General features: G+C 44.7%; 1 protein-coding gene across 2 annotated transcripts in view; it reads right to left on the bottom strand.

Moving 5' to 3' along the window:
- The window catches only part of HIPK2 (homeodomain interacting protein kinase 2), a 200,291-nt gene extending 188,494 nt beyond the window's left edge, over positions 1–11,797 (bottom strand). The window contains exon 1 of one of the 2 annotated variants that reach the window (XM_006275178.4): positions 11,326–11,797. In XM_006275178.4, the coding sequence (XP_006275240.1) occupies positions 11,326–11,344 (19 nt within the window). In that variant the 5' untranslated portion in view covers positions 11,345–11,797. The remainder of the gene's footprint in view (positions 1–11,325) is intronic. The other variant, XM_006275177.4, reaches the window with a different exon arrangement.
- Between the last annotated feature and the right edge of the window lie 6,072 nt (positions 11,798–17,869).

The following is a 17,869-nucleotide window of genomic DNA, read 5'->3' as shown; positions in this document are numbered from 1 at the left end:
ATTTGAAAGGAGAAACTGTCCCATAGTTTTAAAAATAAAAAATGCTTACAGTTTTTGCCCCACGAAACAAAAGGCTTCTAAAAAATTGAAGCATTTTAAAAAACAAATGTTTTTTTAAATATGTTTTGCAAGTCTCCTGCTGCAGGATATTTTCTAAACCTGACTGCTTGAAGCCATCTCCATCATGGCACCACATCATGTGTGCTATAGAATTCCTTTCACAAGTGCTGGCACAATGCATTTTGAACCCCACAGCTCATCTCTAGGAAGCCTGTTGGTTAGTTGCCATCCTATGTGCCTTTTTTAATCTTTAACCAGAAAGAAAGCCAGGCCCATTGGCAATGTGTAGGGGGTGCATGCGGGTGCACATGCACCCCCTAAGATTGGCAGTGCACCCCCTGCAAAAAGCACCACCTGTGGGCGGTCAGTGCTCACCCTCCCCCGCCACTGCCAGCAGCATCTGCAGGCAGTCCCCAATCGCCGCTGGCCACCACCAATGCTGCTGGCCGCATTCGTCACCCTCCTGCCACCAACAGCGCTATGGCCACCTGCAGGAGCTCACTGCTCACCGCCACCACGCTCCTACCACCGACAGTGCTGCCGCCACCTGCGGAAGCTCGCCATGCCCCACCCCAGCCTCCGGGGGCACGCGATGTTCATGGCCAGGCCTTTCGCCAGAAACAAACAGAGAAGCTCTGAACCAGTTGGATTACATCTGACAGCAGATGAACTCACTTACCCAAGATGAAAAGCAAGGAGAACTCCTTCTCTCCCTAGCCCGACAAAAAGCATAGCTTTATTGACATGCTGGCAAACATACTGAGATTGCTAACCTGATACTGGAGAAAAGAGCATACTGAGCCCAATATTGCTTTAATTTCATCCAACTTTCATGCCACACATGCCTTACTGACTGATGCCTGCAAGGTTTTTACCCATGTGCACACTTTCATTGAATGTGCCTCTACATTCTTACACATTCCAGGCACTCGGACTGGTCATGAGAATGAGTGACAAAGAGGAGAGATGGTGTGCTGTCCACCACATATCATATTCAGACACATGACTGCAGAAAATATTTCAGTATGCAGGGATTATTAGAGTCTTTCAGCAGGTCAGCTTGAATTGCTTTGGGGGAGGAACCCTCATTTTGAAAAGGGTGATAGGGGCGATGGAGGAACCAGAAGAACTTCAGACTTAAGAATCAGAGGCATTAAACAACCACAAGTATTGATACTTCATCAGATCTTGTTTGGATTACCTGAACTTCCTAACAAGAAACTAGACTGGACATCTCCTGAGAAGGTTGTGGAATCATTTTTGCTTTCATCCTTGGCTTAGCATCATGCAGTTCCTAGGGACTCTGATACCCGGTAGGCATCTTAGAACCTAAGTGGCACCTCTTCTTTTCCTATCCTCTTCCTCCATCTGACATAGGGAAGAATAGCAGGAAACAGCTACAGACTCCAGTCCATCAGGGCAACAGCAGAAGCAGCCAGATCAAGGACTTTAGAAGATTTGTAAAACTACCTACTGTTCTGACTGGTCTTTTTTCTGCTTGTTTCAGCCTTCTCTTTCCCACTCATTCATGGTCTCTTCACTTAAGCTTCAATCTATACCCACCTCTCCTTTTTTCCCCTTGTCTTCTCCCTATCTAGTCCTCCATAAGTACACCCACTTACCAGCAAAAGTTAAAATAAACAGTAACGCTGAGATGCTATTAGTTACCATCCTGTTGTTTCCTCTGTTTCTGTGTCATACACTTTAGTCAACCCTGAGTCTGTCTTGTTTATTTAGATTGCAAGCTCAGCGGGACGGAGAGGACAGAAATTACACGTAAACTGATTTAAGTGATCCGAAACTGGTTTAAATCTGTAACATAACATAAGTTTAGTGCATATAAACCAGTTTCAAAATAACTGAAACTGATTTAAGATAAACCTGGTTGAATGTAGTATGAGACTTAACTGATTTAGGTCTAACTGGTTTATGAAACTTCTGTCCCAGACCCCTTCCTGGTTCAAGTTAAATCAGAGTCCCCCAGCATCCCAGTATGCTTTGCAGCCCTGGGTTGGGATGGGACGGGCTGTCCTCTCTGCTCCCTCTGTATCCTAACTGGAGCAATGACAGCTGACTCAGTGGCCAGCTCACTCCCACCCCTTCCCCCTGGCAAACCCCAGCTAGTGTCTGGGGCCAGGGAGGGAGGTTAAATTTACCTTCTCCCAAGTACGGAGCTGTCCTGCCCCGCTTACTTAGTACTGGCTGCAACTGTGGACTACAAATCCCAAAGGCACCTGGAAGCAAGAAGAGGAAGTGATGAGTAACCCTGTGGAGTCCAGCAGCTCTGATGCTGGACTGCAAATCCCAGGGACCTCTGGGGCAACAGGAAGAGTACGTGAACACACCTCCCAGGCCATGTTTATAATTTTCAGTTTATAATTTTTCAGAGAAAGAAGTATTCTTGTTCAAGCTTTTATGAATTCAATGCTACTACCTGTCTCCCCCCATCCCCCTGCCACCCAGGCAGAGCACAGGCTAGGGCTTGGCCATGCCGCCTCCACTTCAGCCTTGGAGTGGCTGGCAGGCCTGCTCTAGCACTCCCCCAGCTTCTGGCTTGAGCCACTGCAGGCATGTGGTGGCATTTTCTACATCAAAAATGAATGTGCTTATTGGTTCAAACTCTGCAGCTTAGACTAACTTGCAAAGACTGAATCAATTCAGCCTCAGGCTTTTTGACTGCCTGTATTTAGCCAGACTGTCTACTGCTCTGTTTGTACAGTGGGTGGCATAATGGAACTCTGTTGTAACTTGGCTCTTTGGCATCGACATCATCATCATCATCATCATCAAGCATTAACAGAAAAAGAGTGAGCATGAGGGAAGATGCTATATGGACTTCTTTTCAGCCTGTGCTCAGGATTGGGTTCAAGGTTCCATTCCTGCTTTAATTATTTTCTCTTTCCCAAGTTATCCAGGTTCAGGAGAGCAGAATAGAAAACAAAGCTGGTTTACAAAGGATTTAAGTTGGGCTCTGCACTGTAAGTGCAGATATTCTCAGGAACTGAAGCTGTCGGCCTTCAGAAAAATGGAAGGAGGGAACTGCATGCACTGCGGTGTGTGGATTACTTCACTGAAAGAATGGTATTGCAAATGACTAAGGCTTGCTAATGTCTTTAGGTCTAAAAACTGTAATAAACAGGAAACACAGCTGCCCTCCTAAACTTCTTGATTTAGCAAAACATCCCCAAATCTCTCTAGGTATGACAGAATATCATCACATGCTGGTATGACCTCTTCATCATGTTTTAAATGTGGCAAACTTAAAAGATCCCTCTCCCTTTATTCTTCCAGAGGCAGATGTCAATGCAGACACTGGAAGAGGAGTGGGGAAGAATGTGGGCCATTAAAAACACACTTCAACTTTTCTAAGCAAAAGTCTGGTTTAGTAAAACTTGACAGGCACTTTTACACTATCAAACTTCTGGAAATACCTTAACTATATTGGGCTAAATTCTGCTGTTCTCAACTGCAAAATTCTAACTGACACTAGAATTTGGTTTATACAGCCTGGCCGTGTCTACACAAGATGTTGACTGCGCAGTCATTACTGCACAGCCTGAGTTACTGCACAGCAGCATCAACAAATGTCTTTTTTGTGATGCTGACTGTGCAGTAGCCTAATACTACTGTGCAGTAGCGTTGCATTACGATTTTTGCCATGCAATGCTATCACACAGTAGTATCAGGCTACTGAGCAGTCCATGTCTTGTGTAGACACAGCCCCGGAGTCTATATTTGTCTCTATCTAGTTTACACCTCTGAAATACCATGGATTTCAGTGGAAACTCTGCCGATTTACATCCGTTGTCAATAAGATCAGGTGAAAACCCAGAAGAGGCATGAGGAGTTTGGGTGTAGGGAAGCTTGTACTGCCACTGCCCACTGTGTACTCATAGAATAAGTTGCACACATTGTTCTACAAAACTAACTTTCCCACGCAGGCTTGAAATTCATCTGGGTTAGACCACCACTCTGTATACAGTATTATGAGTATATAAAACACTCCATACAGGTGCAGTATGACATTTATTCTTGTTTCTCTTATTGGACAAATATGTACTGTGGCTTACTCATTCTTTTTAGCCCTGACTTGTAAATATACAAGGAAATTCAGGAAGATGTGGAAATGGTCCTAAGCCCCTAATAAACATCCAGCAGGAATACTGAGACTGGTTGTCTTCTGATTTACTCTACTGCAATCCCACTGACCTTCATGAAGTCACTCCTCATTTCACCCCCAGCCCAGAAGAGCATCCATAGTAGGGAGCAGTCCTCAGACTCAAAACAGGCTCAACTATTTTCCTCCTTACAGACAGGAGGAGGAGGATCAGATCCACTGTTTCTATGGTTCATCAGCCCATGCTTAGAGGAAGCAATGTAGCTTTTTCTGTACTATACAGAGGCAAACTGATAAGCCACTGGCTTGAAGGCTAGTTATCATTTGGGGTTGAATGTACATTTTTAGAAAGGAAAAAAAAAGAAGTAATTCTGATATTTCTAGGCCAACAGTTTCAAAAGAAGCTGCATAATGTCAGGTTTCTAAATCCATACTGTGGTTTGTAAATATGTAAAGAGAAGTCTCCCCTTTAACTAGGTAGGGCTTAATTCTTTCTGCTTATTTTGCAGAAATATTTGTAGTCGCAGCGATGCTCAATAAAAAGGTCAATAAGGTACCTTCTACTAGTAACAAACAGCAAGAATAATAACAACACCTCAAACTTACACTATAGCAATTTCTTAGTGAAATTCAGTGAGAAGCCTTGTTTTACAAATGGATAACATAAGCCAGGGGTTGTCAACCCGGGGTACGCATGCCCCTGGGGGTACTTGAGAAGGCCCTAGGGGGTATTCACAGGCAGGCGAGGATGGAGTGCTGCCATGCACCATGCCACAGTGCCGCGCAGGCGCTGCCTGCCCAGTCGGATGGAGGGGGCAGGGAAAGCTTCCACGCAGCAGATCCCCACCTCCTGTTCCACGTCTGGCCATGCACCACCACCTCCCCCTACCACATCTGGCGATCGGGGGTACGGTGATCCACAAAGGTTGAAAACCTCTGACATAAGCCATAGAGGCCCTAGCTCAAAAAGGTATTTAAGCCATAGGAAGTACCAGAGTATGTAAAGTTAGGCCCAACCATAATTACCTTCCTGAACTGAAATCAGACAGATGCAGGGTAAAATTTTACAAAATAGACAGCATCAGTCTAAGTTTGCTTCACAGGAACCAAAAGTAAAACATCCTACTGACTTCAATGGGAGCAAAGAGAAGCCACCAATGAGTGCCTCTGGAAAATCCCACTCTCATGGTCTCACACAAGGTTCACCTCCAAACCAGTCCCCAGACACCTGCTCTAACCACTGGACCATACTGCCTCATCTTGAGGTCTCAGCCAATCTGAGCCCAAAGATGCTGTACTCAGAGCTGAAATGTAGTCGTAAATAACCCTAGAGTAAAGGTGCTTGCAACTCTATTGTTCTAGAAACCAGTGCATGAGAAAGCCACACTCACATGGACTCACTTGCATGGTCACCTCTCCAGTTTTCCCATGGCTTGGCCCTCAGAAACTCATTTTAGAGGCTACCAGGAAGGTCCTCTACAGACATTCGCAGGCCACAGGTTGAATACCAGTGCCACCCTAGCACTTCTAAACCTGAGTAACTCAGACTGAGCATTTAAACCCATTTTTTTTTTTAGCCTCCATGTAGATGGCCTCGTTTACTGAGGTGATGAGCATTCAAAACATCCACAGATGGCAATGAGGATTAAGGATACTCCTCATGTCTAAATCTCAGAGCAGGCCCAGCAATGCTTAGAATAATAATAATAAAGAGCAGTTAATAACTAGTCCTTAAGTAATTCTTTTCACCCATAGATCTCAAAGCATTTTACCAAGGAAGTTGGTGTTGTTATGCCCACTTTAAAGATGGGAAAGTCAGGGCTCTCAGTGAGAAAGACTGTTTGAATGGCCTTCATGCCAAATCCAAAAACACCAACAAGAAGCACATCCCAGCTTCATCCTTCCTTGTCTTGTGTCCTGGTCTCAGAAATGAGACAATGTAGTTGCCTTAGAGTTGCCATGAGTATGTGCCAATAAGTGAACCCAAGACATGGTGTCTGAGAACAGCTCTGGGAACAGGTTCAAGGCCACCCTACGACAGCTACCTCACCTCAATTCTAGGGTTAGGCACATGTGGACCTTGGCACAGACACAGTGGATACGCCCCTAATGATCTGCCTGAGGTCAGCTCTACAACACCCCAGTCTCCATTGCAGAAAACTGCTCACTAAATCCAAATTTGGGCCTGATCCTCTTGGGTCTCTTTATGCAGGCAAGAAGAAAGAGTCCAGAGGAAAACAATGGGGTGTGTCACCGGGGTCAAGTCAAGCTCATTTTTAGGCACACGCAGGATCAAGCCCAAACTGGAAGACAATAATTACCATGCAGATTCCCACATTCTAACCAGTGAAACCCCTCAGAAAGCATTGCCCATCATCCTCCACCACTCAGACCCTGCTGTGCTGCTTCCACTTCAGAAAATAAAGCAGCATTTTCCACCATTGCATCTGCTCAGTATTGACACACTAGACTCCGCCCAATAATACGAACAATAATTATAACTGGAGAGGGCTTCCTGTTATCTTGGCTATAACCATATCCTGAGCTAATAAAACCCCAAACCAATGGTCCTAGTATTAATTTAGCTCAAGCTATAGTTATTATCTCATCAGTAGGAAGCACCTTCCAGTTCTCATCTCAGTGCACAAACTATTGGAGCAAAGACCTTTGCAAAGTGCCCTTGGTTCTACCCCTTTGATCAGAAGGTCTGTGTATCATAAAGCTTTTGGCGATCCAGTGAAAAAAATCATTGCATTTTGCCTATCTCTGCTGCCTGCCCCAAAGGAGCTGGGAAAACATTTGCTAGGTAAATGCAATCTGACTTGTGATGTGTGCAGGGTCACAGCTGCAGGCCTCCAAGGACCCCAGGCCTAATCTTGCCAGGAGTTCCATGTAAGCGGCCCTCCCGTGATTGCACAGAGCCCCATAAGCATCCTCACAACAGTTAGGTATAATATACAAAAATTACAGGTATTAATTCCATAAGCCACCCACATATAAAACTAGTGAATGCTAAAAATATACTGCAAACTGCAACAAAGTTGTCAAGGATAAGTAATAAGCAAAGCAAAAGGGAGCAAAACCAAAACACATGGCAATACTTGTTTTTAAAGTGGAGGTGAAAGCAAATACATGCCTGTTAAGCATCCCTGCTTTAAACAGTGTAAAATTCTGGCTTTAGAGAACCACTAAGGGAGCCATAGATGAAATTCACGCTAGGGCACAATGCCTGGCCCCTAATTAAGTCCAGTTTTAAGCCCTCTTAACTGAAGGCTTGAGTGGGTCACAAGTGGTATACAGGCCTGCTTGCTCTTTTCACAGGGGGAAATTTTACTCAGTTTAACTCTTGCAAATGATCTTGAGTATGCAGAAGGGGAGTTGGATGAGAGGCCATCATCTCTCTGGGTTAGATTCATATGGCCGGATCCCCAACTGGCTTGAAGCAGTGAAGCCAGTGGACTTGTGCTGATTCACAATAGGTGAGAAACCGGGCATGTGATTTTTAAAGACCACTCCCCATAGTTTCTGTTCTGAGCCCAGTATATTTTCCAGTCTAGGTTAAGACTAAAGTAACCCAAATTAAGCACTGGAGGTCAGTTGGAGTTCACTTTCTATTTTGATTCTATGTGGTCTGTTTTGTTTCCTTCCATTTACCTACTAGTTTTAAAAGATTAAAAAAAAAACCCTCATAAATAAGAAAGGCCAGTGCATTGGGAACGTGATGGGCAAAATCCTGCCCTAATGAAATCAGTAGCAATACTGTTGCCAACTTTAGTGGGACCTTACCCTATGATTTCTTTTTTAACTAGAGTGGACATTACTGCTCAGAAGAACTGGTACATGTACCAGCTGCTTAATACACTTAAGCATAGTATTCACCTTTGCCTTCAGAACTGTACAGGTCTTTGTGCAGATGGTGTGTGTTATACTTTGCTTACATAAAGATATATTGGAATGATTTGATAACAGTTTCAGTGTAACATTTTTTACCAGGGCACATCATTGTAAAAAGCCTGTATTATTCAAACCTGTATTGTTAGAAGAGACACCTTATCAAATATTTTGTCCTTTTTTTTGCTGCTGGTGGTTGTGGGGGGGTATGTTTGTTTTAACAACAATGATCAATTTACATGGCAGGAATCTAACAATAGGAGTATAAGGGCTGCCACACACATCACAGCGCTGATCCAACACATCTGCTGTTGTGTTTTTGTTGGTGGCCTAAACATACTTGATGTTCCAGGGGAAGGCTACAGAGAGTTTGTGATATGCAGACTATAATTTATGGAAGGATGGACCAGAACCACACCATCTCCTTTTGAGAGGATAAAAACACATTCCATGTTCAAGTAAAAATGTTTCCATCCACACCCCTGGATGTGACAAGGAACTCGGAAGAATTCTCATGACTAGGAGGAAGGAAATAGTGTTCATTAACACCCCCCACCCTGCAAATGCAACCCAACCCTCAACCTATTCTAATGCAAAATTAATCTAAATTCCACACGCTCCCTTGTACCAACTGTTTCAGATTGAATGTTTCAATCAAATTTGCCCATTTTAAGGACAGGGGTGTATCCCTATGATGCAGAGATTGGATGTGTGACCCTCCCTGCTGTAGTGCTATTGCAGTTTGGTTCCAAACAATCCTCCTTTATCCTGAAGGCACAGTAACTTACAACTCATACTAAAAGCTTATGTGTGTCACCACCAGGTTTGATAAGAATCCTGTATTTTGGCTCCCACAAGGTTGAAGTCTATTCTTCCTGTATAATATTTCACAGTTAGAGAAGGTGCCGTGTGCTTTCCCAGAAAGAGCACTTAATGAAAAATATCGAGAAAGGATGCATCCCAAAGGAAGGAAGGTAAGAATTGTGTTCATACTGCCCTATGGGCCTACTTCATTAGTCCATCCTCATACCAAGGGCATGGAGATCTTCAAAAGGAGGCTGGACACACACCTTGCTGGGGGTTATTTGACCCCAGCAGTCTTTCCTGCCCAGAGCAGGGGGGCTGGACCCAATAATCTCATTAGGTCCCTCCCATCCCTAAACATCTGTGAATCTGTGAGCGAGACTTGAAGTGAAATGCACCAACTCTGGGGACCTGGAGGGAGCCATCATACAGCTGAGGTCAGAAATTAATCTGATCTTGGTTTGCCCCACCTTGCAGTGGACTTAAGAAAATCACTGCATAACCCAACCTGATTAGTCGTCTCTGCCTCGGATAGACTCAAGAACAGGAATAGCCAACTGTGGGATGCAGGTCAGGCCTAAGGTAAACTGGACTAGCTGTGCAGGTGGTCCAAGTCTGGAATAGAAAAGAACTGACCTGGCTCAGGACAGAAATATGCCAGCAGTATTACCATACATGAGGCCCCAAATCTGTGACATGGATGAGGATTCGGGGGCAGTGACACTGCTGGGAAGCATGGAGCCCAGGACTAGAAGAGCAGGGAGCAATGCAATTCTGGTCCAGCTGAGATGCAGGGCAGAGCAACCCCGTGAGATTAGCACTGAAAAAGAAAAGCTGGCTGAACCAGAGACACTTTTTATTTCCTTCTAAAAAGGCAAAACCTGTCCTTACAGTTCCTCATTCAACAGCAAGTTTCTTTTCTAAAACAGACCCAAATGTCCGGCAGAGGGCGCCTCCAGGAGGTATTTAAAGAGAAACATTGTTTCATTTCATTTCAACACTCCCAACAGTTCCAGCACTAACTGTGGCCCCTTTTTTACCAACACAATTTAATAATGAATATCCTTCTTTGCTTTGCAGGCTCTCGTTCCACAGATCCACTGTACGTCTTCTAATCAGTGCAAGTTGCAAAGGGGAAAAAAATAGCAATGGCTACATAAAACCCACATATTCTTCAGAACCAGGGAAGAAAAGATTGGAATAATATTTCTTTCTGTTGCCTCTAAAACAATCCCCTTTGTTTCTTTCTGAGTTCAAACTATTTTTTAGCCACACATTTTAAACCACCCAGACTCATCCTAGCCATCAATAGGCAGATCGGTAACTTTAGATCATCAAGAAAGCTGGTTCATTTAGGACACTTCAACTAATATTAGATATTCTTCTCCGATAAGTTTTATCAGCCTCCCTATCCAGATAAAAGTATTGTTCCCCCCATTCCTCTCTCCTTCCCAGACATTTAAATCCTCCCTTGCTACAAATCAATCACCAGGGCACGACTGAATGAAATAAAATAAAATAAAATAAAGCCGGGTGGATTTTTCTCTAGTTTATGTAATGCTCTTTAATCAATTCCAAACCAGAAAGGGTGACAGAAGGGGAAGGAAATAAATACAACGCTAGGTGATTTAAATGAAGCCAGATTTTTTTTTTCTTTTCCTTTCTTTTCACATGTATCCTAAATATGTTTACGGGTGTATTTTTTTTAAACACTGGGGAAACTAAGTGAGTTGACTTTTCATTTTCACTGCAACCCCCACCCACCTCCACCCTGGGGTTGATTTAACTGGAAACTGAAAGAACTGACAGCCTGGTGCAAGAAATCCCCCCCCTCTTCCCCCCCTTGACATTTATACCTACAGCCACACAGGTTTTTTTTAACCATGAAAAAAAAATCAAGTTGATCAGCAAAACAGCCAGAAAAAAAATCATCATCATAATAATAATAAAAGAAAAGCAAACGCCTCTTGGAGATTATGCAAAAGGAACGGGGTGTTCGGAGCTGGGAATTAAACTACATTTCACACACGCAGCGCAGAGGAGACACACACAGAGCAATCGCAGGGCAATCTTAGTCTCTATTTCATTGTTCTGCTCGGCTCTGAAATGGACTTTTCCACCCCTTCCCTTCCCCACCAAGGACCAAGATGGGCAAAAGAAAGAAAGAAAGAAGCAGGGACAGAGACACCCCATGAAAGAGGGGTCAGGAGATATATAGATTTTTTTTTTTCATCATATGGGGAGGGGAAAGGGGAGCAAATCTCACCCATCGGCAGGGCTCTTTGGGGCTTAAAAAAAGCAGGGCCAGACAGACAGCTCCTGCTCTGGGATCTGTGGTCATTTGGGGGTGGCTGGGTTTTGTGTTTTTTTTTTCTGGTGAGAGGTGGCTGGAAAGAGATGTCCAAAGGACAGGGCTGGGGGTGGGGGGAGGCGGAGGGCACGCGAGCCCTTACCTTCGTACATGGGGGCCATCGGTGCGAGGATGTCTGTAATGCATGGCAACCACACCGGCGATGAAGCGAGATCGCAGCCCCCCAAACTCAGTACCCATCTGCCATCTTGAGCCTGTGTCTCTCCGTAGAGCCGAAGCTGCCAGCCTCCTGCATCACTGCCTCACTTCAGCGCGGGGGCCGGCAGAAACATCCAGCCTTGCTCCTGTCCATCTAACAAAAACGCCGCCGCCGCCGCCGCAAAGGAAGGGGCTGGGAGGGGAGGGGAGGGGGGCGGCGATGCACAGTGGACAGGTCAAGGGTTGGGGGGGGAGGTGGCTAGAGGGCCCCCAGGTTTGGGCCCGTGGGGGTGGGGCAGGGGGGACTGCGCCGATCCCCCCTCAGCTCTCAGCTCAACATGTCTGCGCGCCTTGGGGGTGTCTGCAAAAGTTGCACGGGAGGCAGGAGAGCGAGCGAGACGGAGGCAGCGAGAGAGGAGGAAAAGAAAAAAAATAAAAAAAAAAAAAAAAGCCAAGGGAGTTTGCAAATAATCAAGCACCGATGGCACGGATCGCAGTTTCCCAGAAGGACAGGGAGGGGTGGGGGGAAGCGAGAGAGGGGGAGAGAGAAACCCTCTGCTGAGATTATGTGGGATCGTGTTTAACAACACATTTCAATCAGGAGAAAAAAGGAACAGTCAACAGAAGTTGGTGAAGCGGCTCTGTCTCTGCCTCTCTACAGAACAGAAAGAAGAAAAAAAGGAAAAAAAAAAACAACACCCACCCAGCTGATTGAAGCTTTGCCATTCACTGGCTGTGGGGATCATAAGCATTTGAGCTGATGTTTTACAATCGCATGGAAAATTCCTACCCCCCCCCCCAATACATCTCCGAGTCCCTCCAGGCATTTCACAATCTGTTTTGCTGACAAAAGTTCCAGTCCCCCCCCCCCCTTTTCTTTCCATTTAGGTTGCTCGCAGTGTAAATATTTAGAGGATACATTTAAAATAAACATACATGGCTGCTTCCAGGATTTTTCCTGTTTTTCTTTTTCTTTTTTTGAAAGAACTACATCAAATGAGTGTTTACTTATTGGGATTGACAGGCGGTGACCCTCCCCCTGTTTTCGTTTTAACAGCTCCATCTCTTTCACCCAGCTATTGCTGTGGAAATGCCAATCCTATCATAATAATTTGTCTTCAGCACCTTGACATGTGCCTTTTATTTTCCACAGCAGCTTTCATCCAATGATCTCTCAAAGGGAGAGGAAATAACTATATACCCATTCTACCGATGGGGAAACTGAGAGATGGACAGGCTATGTCATAGCAAAGGGAGGGGGGAAAAAATCCACATGCTAATAAGCATTTACCCATTCTGCCGATGGGGAAACTGAGAGATGGGCAGGCTAGGTGATAGCAAAGGAAGAAAAAAAAATCCACATGCTAGGGCCCCGGTCCTGCACTCCATGTGGGTCTGTTGGCTCAGAGCTCATGGCAAAGCCTAGGACTGGACTTTCCAAAGAGCTTAGTACCTGACAGCTCCTATTTAGACAGCCAGCATTAAAGGCTGGGCAACTGTATTTACATGCCTACATGAAAGCTGAGCTCCTTTGACAATCTACTCTCTGGACTCTGTTTCTGGAGTCTCTATTTCCAGACCAAGGCTCTGGACATCACAGCTCCCAATTTTGTAAATCATACGCCCTGTTATTTTAATTTTGTAATTCTCTGCTTATATTATAATCAAAGGTCCCTTCTTTGGCTAAACTACTAGTAATCATAATCTAAGTCCACCTCTGCTGCCGTCTCCCTGTTGTCTGCCTAGAACATCTATATGGGGAGGTGGGGGGTAGTTTTCAGGGTGGTTGAAACAACAAGGAATGATTAGAAGATGGCAGAAGAGAAAGGGTGAGGAAAGGTGAGGGAAATGGCTTTTTTTCCTGGCTCTGCATCTCATTGCTGGGTGACTTCAGGTAAACTGGGTGAACAAATGCCTCAGTTTTCTCATCTGTAAAATGGGAGGAGGCATGGGAGTGGTGAGAAAGTGGGAAGGACTCTTTCTTTGTCTGTTTCATGAAGAACATTTTTGCAGCCCTGCATTTCGGTGTGATTTTTATTTTGACTGAAGGCAACATGACACATTAAGTTAAAAAAAAGGGGATTTTTAAAAATATTTCTTCTTTTGCCAGGGGATTTTCAAGACTCTGAAGTGAATTTCATTTTGACTTAGGAGTGGAAATGGCACCTTCAGAACTCTCCCTCAGAGAGCCACTAGCTAGATGTGAAGCAGAGTCAGGAGACAATCAGCTCCAGAGACACGTATATCATATACATGCACGCAGACTTTATAATGTCTCACTTTAAGGCATAAACCAGTCTCTAACTGTTAGAGATTACAATGAGACCTTCCTGGAGGGCAAGTGATCCCATATCTGTTGGAGAGAGGATCCTGGGCTCGATGGACTGCGGGTCTGACTCTGAATGGCAATTCCTACGTTCCTTTAGGATTTATTAACACTACCAGAATCACCAGACCTGATAGTCAGCTGGTGTAAACAGACACAGCTTTAGTAAAATCAATGGCACTATACACATGTACACCAGCTGCGGATAAACCCCCAGCATGTTTATGCATCATTGCAAAATGAGGTCATGGCTCAGGCATGTTTGTCCCAGTATGGGCAGAAAATAAATAACGTGTTCTGTCCACAGCTCAGGTCACCTCCTGGAGATGGCACACAAAGAAGGTTAATAGCATGTTGATGAGCAGGAGGAGGTAAATGCTACCCACTTATAATATAGACCGCCCCCCCCCCCCCCATGCAGAAGCCCCTTTATGGCTTCTTCATCTGCAAAGGATTCAGTGGATTTCAGGGAATAGGAGGGGTTAGCATAAGAGAAATGAGACCCTCAGCTCCCCTTAGGAGATAACACGACTCTCTTCCACACTGCGCAGCCATGCTGGGACCCATCCAATGATAGTATGGCTTCAGTGACCTCATCTATTATGGCTGTAGGCTCAGCATGAAAGAGGTTTCCACTCCCTTGATACCCCAGAGATCCACAAACTTGGAAGGGGACATGGATCCCCAGATCTGCAGCCCCAGAGCCCCTCCTACATGTCATGATGCATTTCTCTCCACTGTTGTCCCTTCCTACAGGTCTTCCACAGGAGAGGATGGCCCAGCATTTGTCAGAATGGCACATTTGAATGTGCTGTGTTATGCATTTTCATTCCTTTATTTCTCTGAGTTTACCCTAAATCCCCCTGTACTCTGGATGCTTTTTTATAAATGTAAAATATGCAGCATGCTAATAAAATCCACAGTATCTTCCTAGAACCTCAGGGACTGCCCAGACAATAGCATCATCAGCTTTGTCCACCATGAATCATAGGCAATAGAAGGAATTACTTAGGCTGGGAGAGGACAGATGGTCTTACAGTACTGGACTGTGACTCAGGAGATCCGGTTCAATTTCTAGCTGTACTGTACCAATCCCTGAGTGACCATAGGCAAGATACTCACCTCCCCATATGTAAATGGGGGTCATAGTATTTTCCTGATGTGTTTATTCCAACTGTAGGCTCAGTGCAACAAGAGCTGTTGCTTTATCTGCATGTATACAGTTCTTTCCACTGTGAGATGCTGATCACAACTGGGGCCTCTCAGTGCTACTAGAATGCAAATAATTATAGGTAATGAACTAAATATGCCAGAGATGCCAAAAAATGTTGTAACACATTTTTTGGGCAGCCATAAGTATTTCAAAACATGCTTATAGGTTTTCACTCATACACACTTGCATGTGAGCAGAACATGCTTATAGTGCAAATGAAGCAGTAGACTAGGAGGAGCAGCAGGATGCAGCCATTTGTGTTGCAGATGAGAAAGAGTGTGCCCAGCTGAGATCTGGATTTATTTCATTGGGGGGCCTCTGGTAGGGATGCTTAATAGGCCCCTTGTAAGGTTACAGTAGTCGACTGTAAGCCTACAGAAATATGACCTCAGGTATCTGACCCCTTGTGAGAAGCACCCCAAAGGTGTGTGACAGGTCACATGCTTCACTGCTAGAAGAGATGAGAATTATGAATGCCCACTTGAGACCAGGGGACAGCAGAAGGACAGTAACAGTGGAAGCTCAAAGCTGGATGAGATCTGGGACTGCCCCAGGTACAACAGCCACTTTGTTCTCATGAGTGTCTCTTTGGCTACTGTGGGGGAAAGAGGAGGCCACAGCCATATGGGAGAAGTTTGTCAGAGCCGGAGAGGACATGGCAGACCAGAAGAATGATTGTGTTCTCCAGGAGCTAGGCAACAGAGAAGAAGGATATGGGACCCATTAGCCAGAAGAGTTAACCTTTGACTTTTTGGAGCTCAGTTGCCAAAGTGCTAGTTTTATTTCTACAGGTGTGCATAGGTGATTTATCTTGGACAGTAGTTATCTTCAGATATGGATTATTAAAGGGTCTTTGAGCAGTGGATGAGGAAAGTGAAGGTCCCCCTCAAAGAACTGGCTAAAGGTGGTAGTGTATTCTATGGTTTCTTGTACGCATTAATGATGCTGTGATGTAGGCTGCTCTTCCTTTGCAATTTCATTTTAACACTGCCCTGGCATAGATATATGAAGGGAAAATGGAAAAAAAGTGTGGCATACTGAAGTACAGGCTTTCTCCTCTTTCTCCCAAAGAGACCTCAAGGAGGTTGGATGAATTCATTAGCAGGTTCTGAATTTCTCAGCTCACCCCCAGAGCAAAGGCCAGACAGGTAATTTTCTTACTTGGAAAGTTGCAGCTTCAAAAATGCAGTAATAGGAAACAGTAAAACATGTAAAAACATTAATATAGCAGCTTCTATAAATACAGTGGGTCTATGTCACATTTCCATCCAGGACCTTTTTACATACTTTTTTGGCTGTTAAAAGGAATTTAAAAGTAGCGTGCTGGGACCTTAGTATAACTGAGAATCAGGCCCCAAATCTGTTCAAGAAAGGGAAAACATTTTGTAAATGCTGAAGGTTTGCCTATGATATACACACAGCTGTTTTCTTTTTAAATGTAAATCATTGAAGGATTAGACAGTTTATATATATATATATATATATATATATATATATATATATATATATATATATAGGTAAGCATTAAAGGACTCTATTTCATTTGCAATGTGCAGTCAAGTATTTTTTTAAGTGAGTCAACTGCCATTTTTAATTTCTTTCCTCCTAATGCAGTCAGCTCACAGAATAGCAACTACTGCATGAAATGTATTGAGAGTGATTTTTCCATGTATAGAAGGATGTCTGCTCTTCATGCACTTGTGAGTGCCAAGGTACCCAGCTGTTTGTATCAATACCCTGTGCTCTCTGCTGAGCATTAGCAAGACAACTGGCACATGCTACATTAGTGGCATCATCAGGGGAAAATCCTTCCATCCATGATTTCTACTTTGGGTCACTAAGAAGTGGTAAAACACTCATTCTTAGTGCTGGCTGTTGGAGGGATAAGGAGGTGTTTACTTCATGACACTCACTGTTCAATCTCCCTCACTGTTCCCTCTGGCTTCTCTGCTGCTAAGTTGATCATCCCGCAGTACACCTCTTTCTTCAGCTCTTGCAATGCCAGCTCCCTTTTCTGCACAGACAACCTGCCTTTGGCTCCAGCTAGTGCCCCCATGCTTTACAGCCTGCTCTTTCCCATTCACTGTAATAAACTTTATAAAAGTATGGCTTCTGCTGTCTCCTGAGCACAAGAATGTGACCAGGAAGCAGGAACAAAATTCACCTGCTAAATCAGGACAAGTGTACAGGATCAAGGTTATGATTCATCACATGGATTTGGGTTCTAGCTTCTTGATAAGTTAAGCCTAGAGCAGGTATTCAGAAGGGTCACTTATCCTTAAATATGTAAATTAATAACCTACTGATTTCAGCTGTGTTACTCATGTGTTTAAAGGGAAGCAGATCAAGTGTTTGCAGGGTGGAGTCTGTGTCCAAGTCTAGCTTGAAAGTCAAAAAAGCATCTCAGAAAACTCCAGGAAAATTATCCTGGTATCAGATTGCATACATAAATAAACATAGCCACAGTAATAATCAGTCTAAACTGCAATAACATCTTGGCTATGGCAGAGACTGCGGGGACATCTACCATTAATCTATGGCAGAGACTGCGGGCACAGCAGACTAATTTGCTGCGCAGTAAAGCATCACCATCTAAACATGCATGGCAAGTTGGGTGCAGTAGACTAATTTAGTGTGCTGCTGGATAGTCCTGCCAGATACAAGTAATATCCACAGAGCCATCCCTAAGTGGTGTGCAGGGCCTGGGGCATATCAGCCTGTGCAGGACTGGAGCGGGGAGGGGTGGCAAGCAGCCGGAGAGCGGAGCTGGCAGCACATGGAGGCTGCAGTGGAAGCTGCAGCCACGGCAGAGCCAGTGGCGTATGGCAGCTGTGGCGGCACCTGTACAGCACTGTCTGTGGGGGCTCCCAAAGCATGGGGCCCGGGGCGGTCGCTCCAATTTGTGCCCCCCACCCCCCAAGGGACAGTTCTAGGTATCCAGCACTGCAG

The sequence above is a fragment of the Alligator mississippiensis genome, chromosome 4 (assembly GCF_030867095.1).
Source record: "Alligator mississippiensis isolate rAllMis1 chromosome 4, rAllMis1, whole genome shotgun sequence".
Taxonomy (NCBI): domain Eukaryota; kingdom Metazoa; phylum Chordata; order Crocodylia; family Alligatoridae; genus Alligator; species Alligator mississippiensis.
Note: the sequence above shows the minus strand (reverse complement) of the source record. Positions and strands in the feature narration are given on the sequence as shown.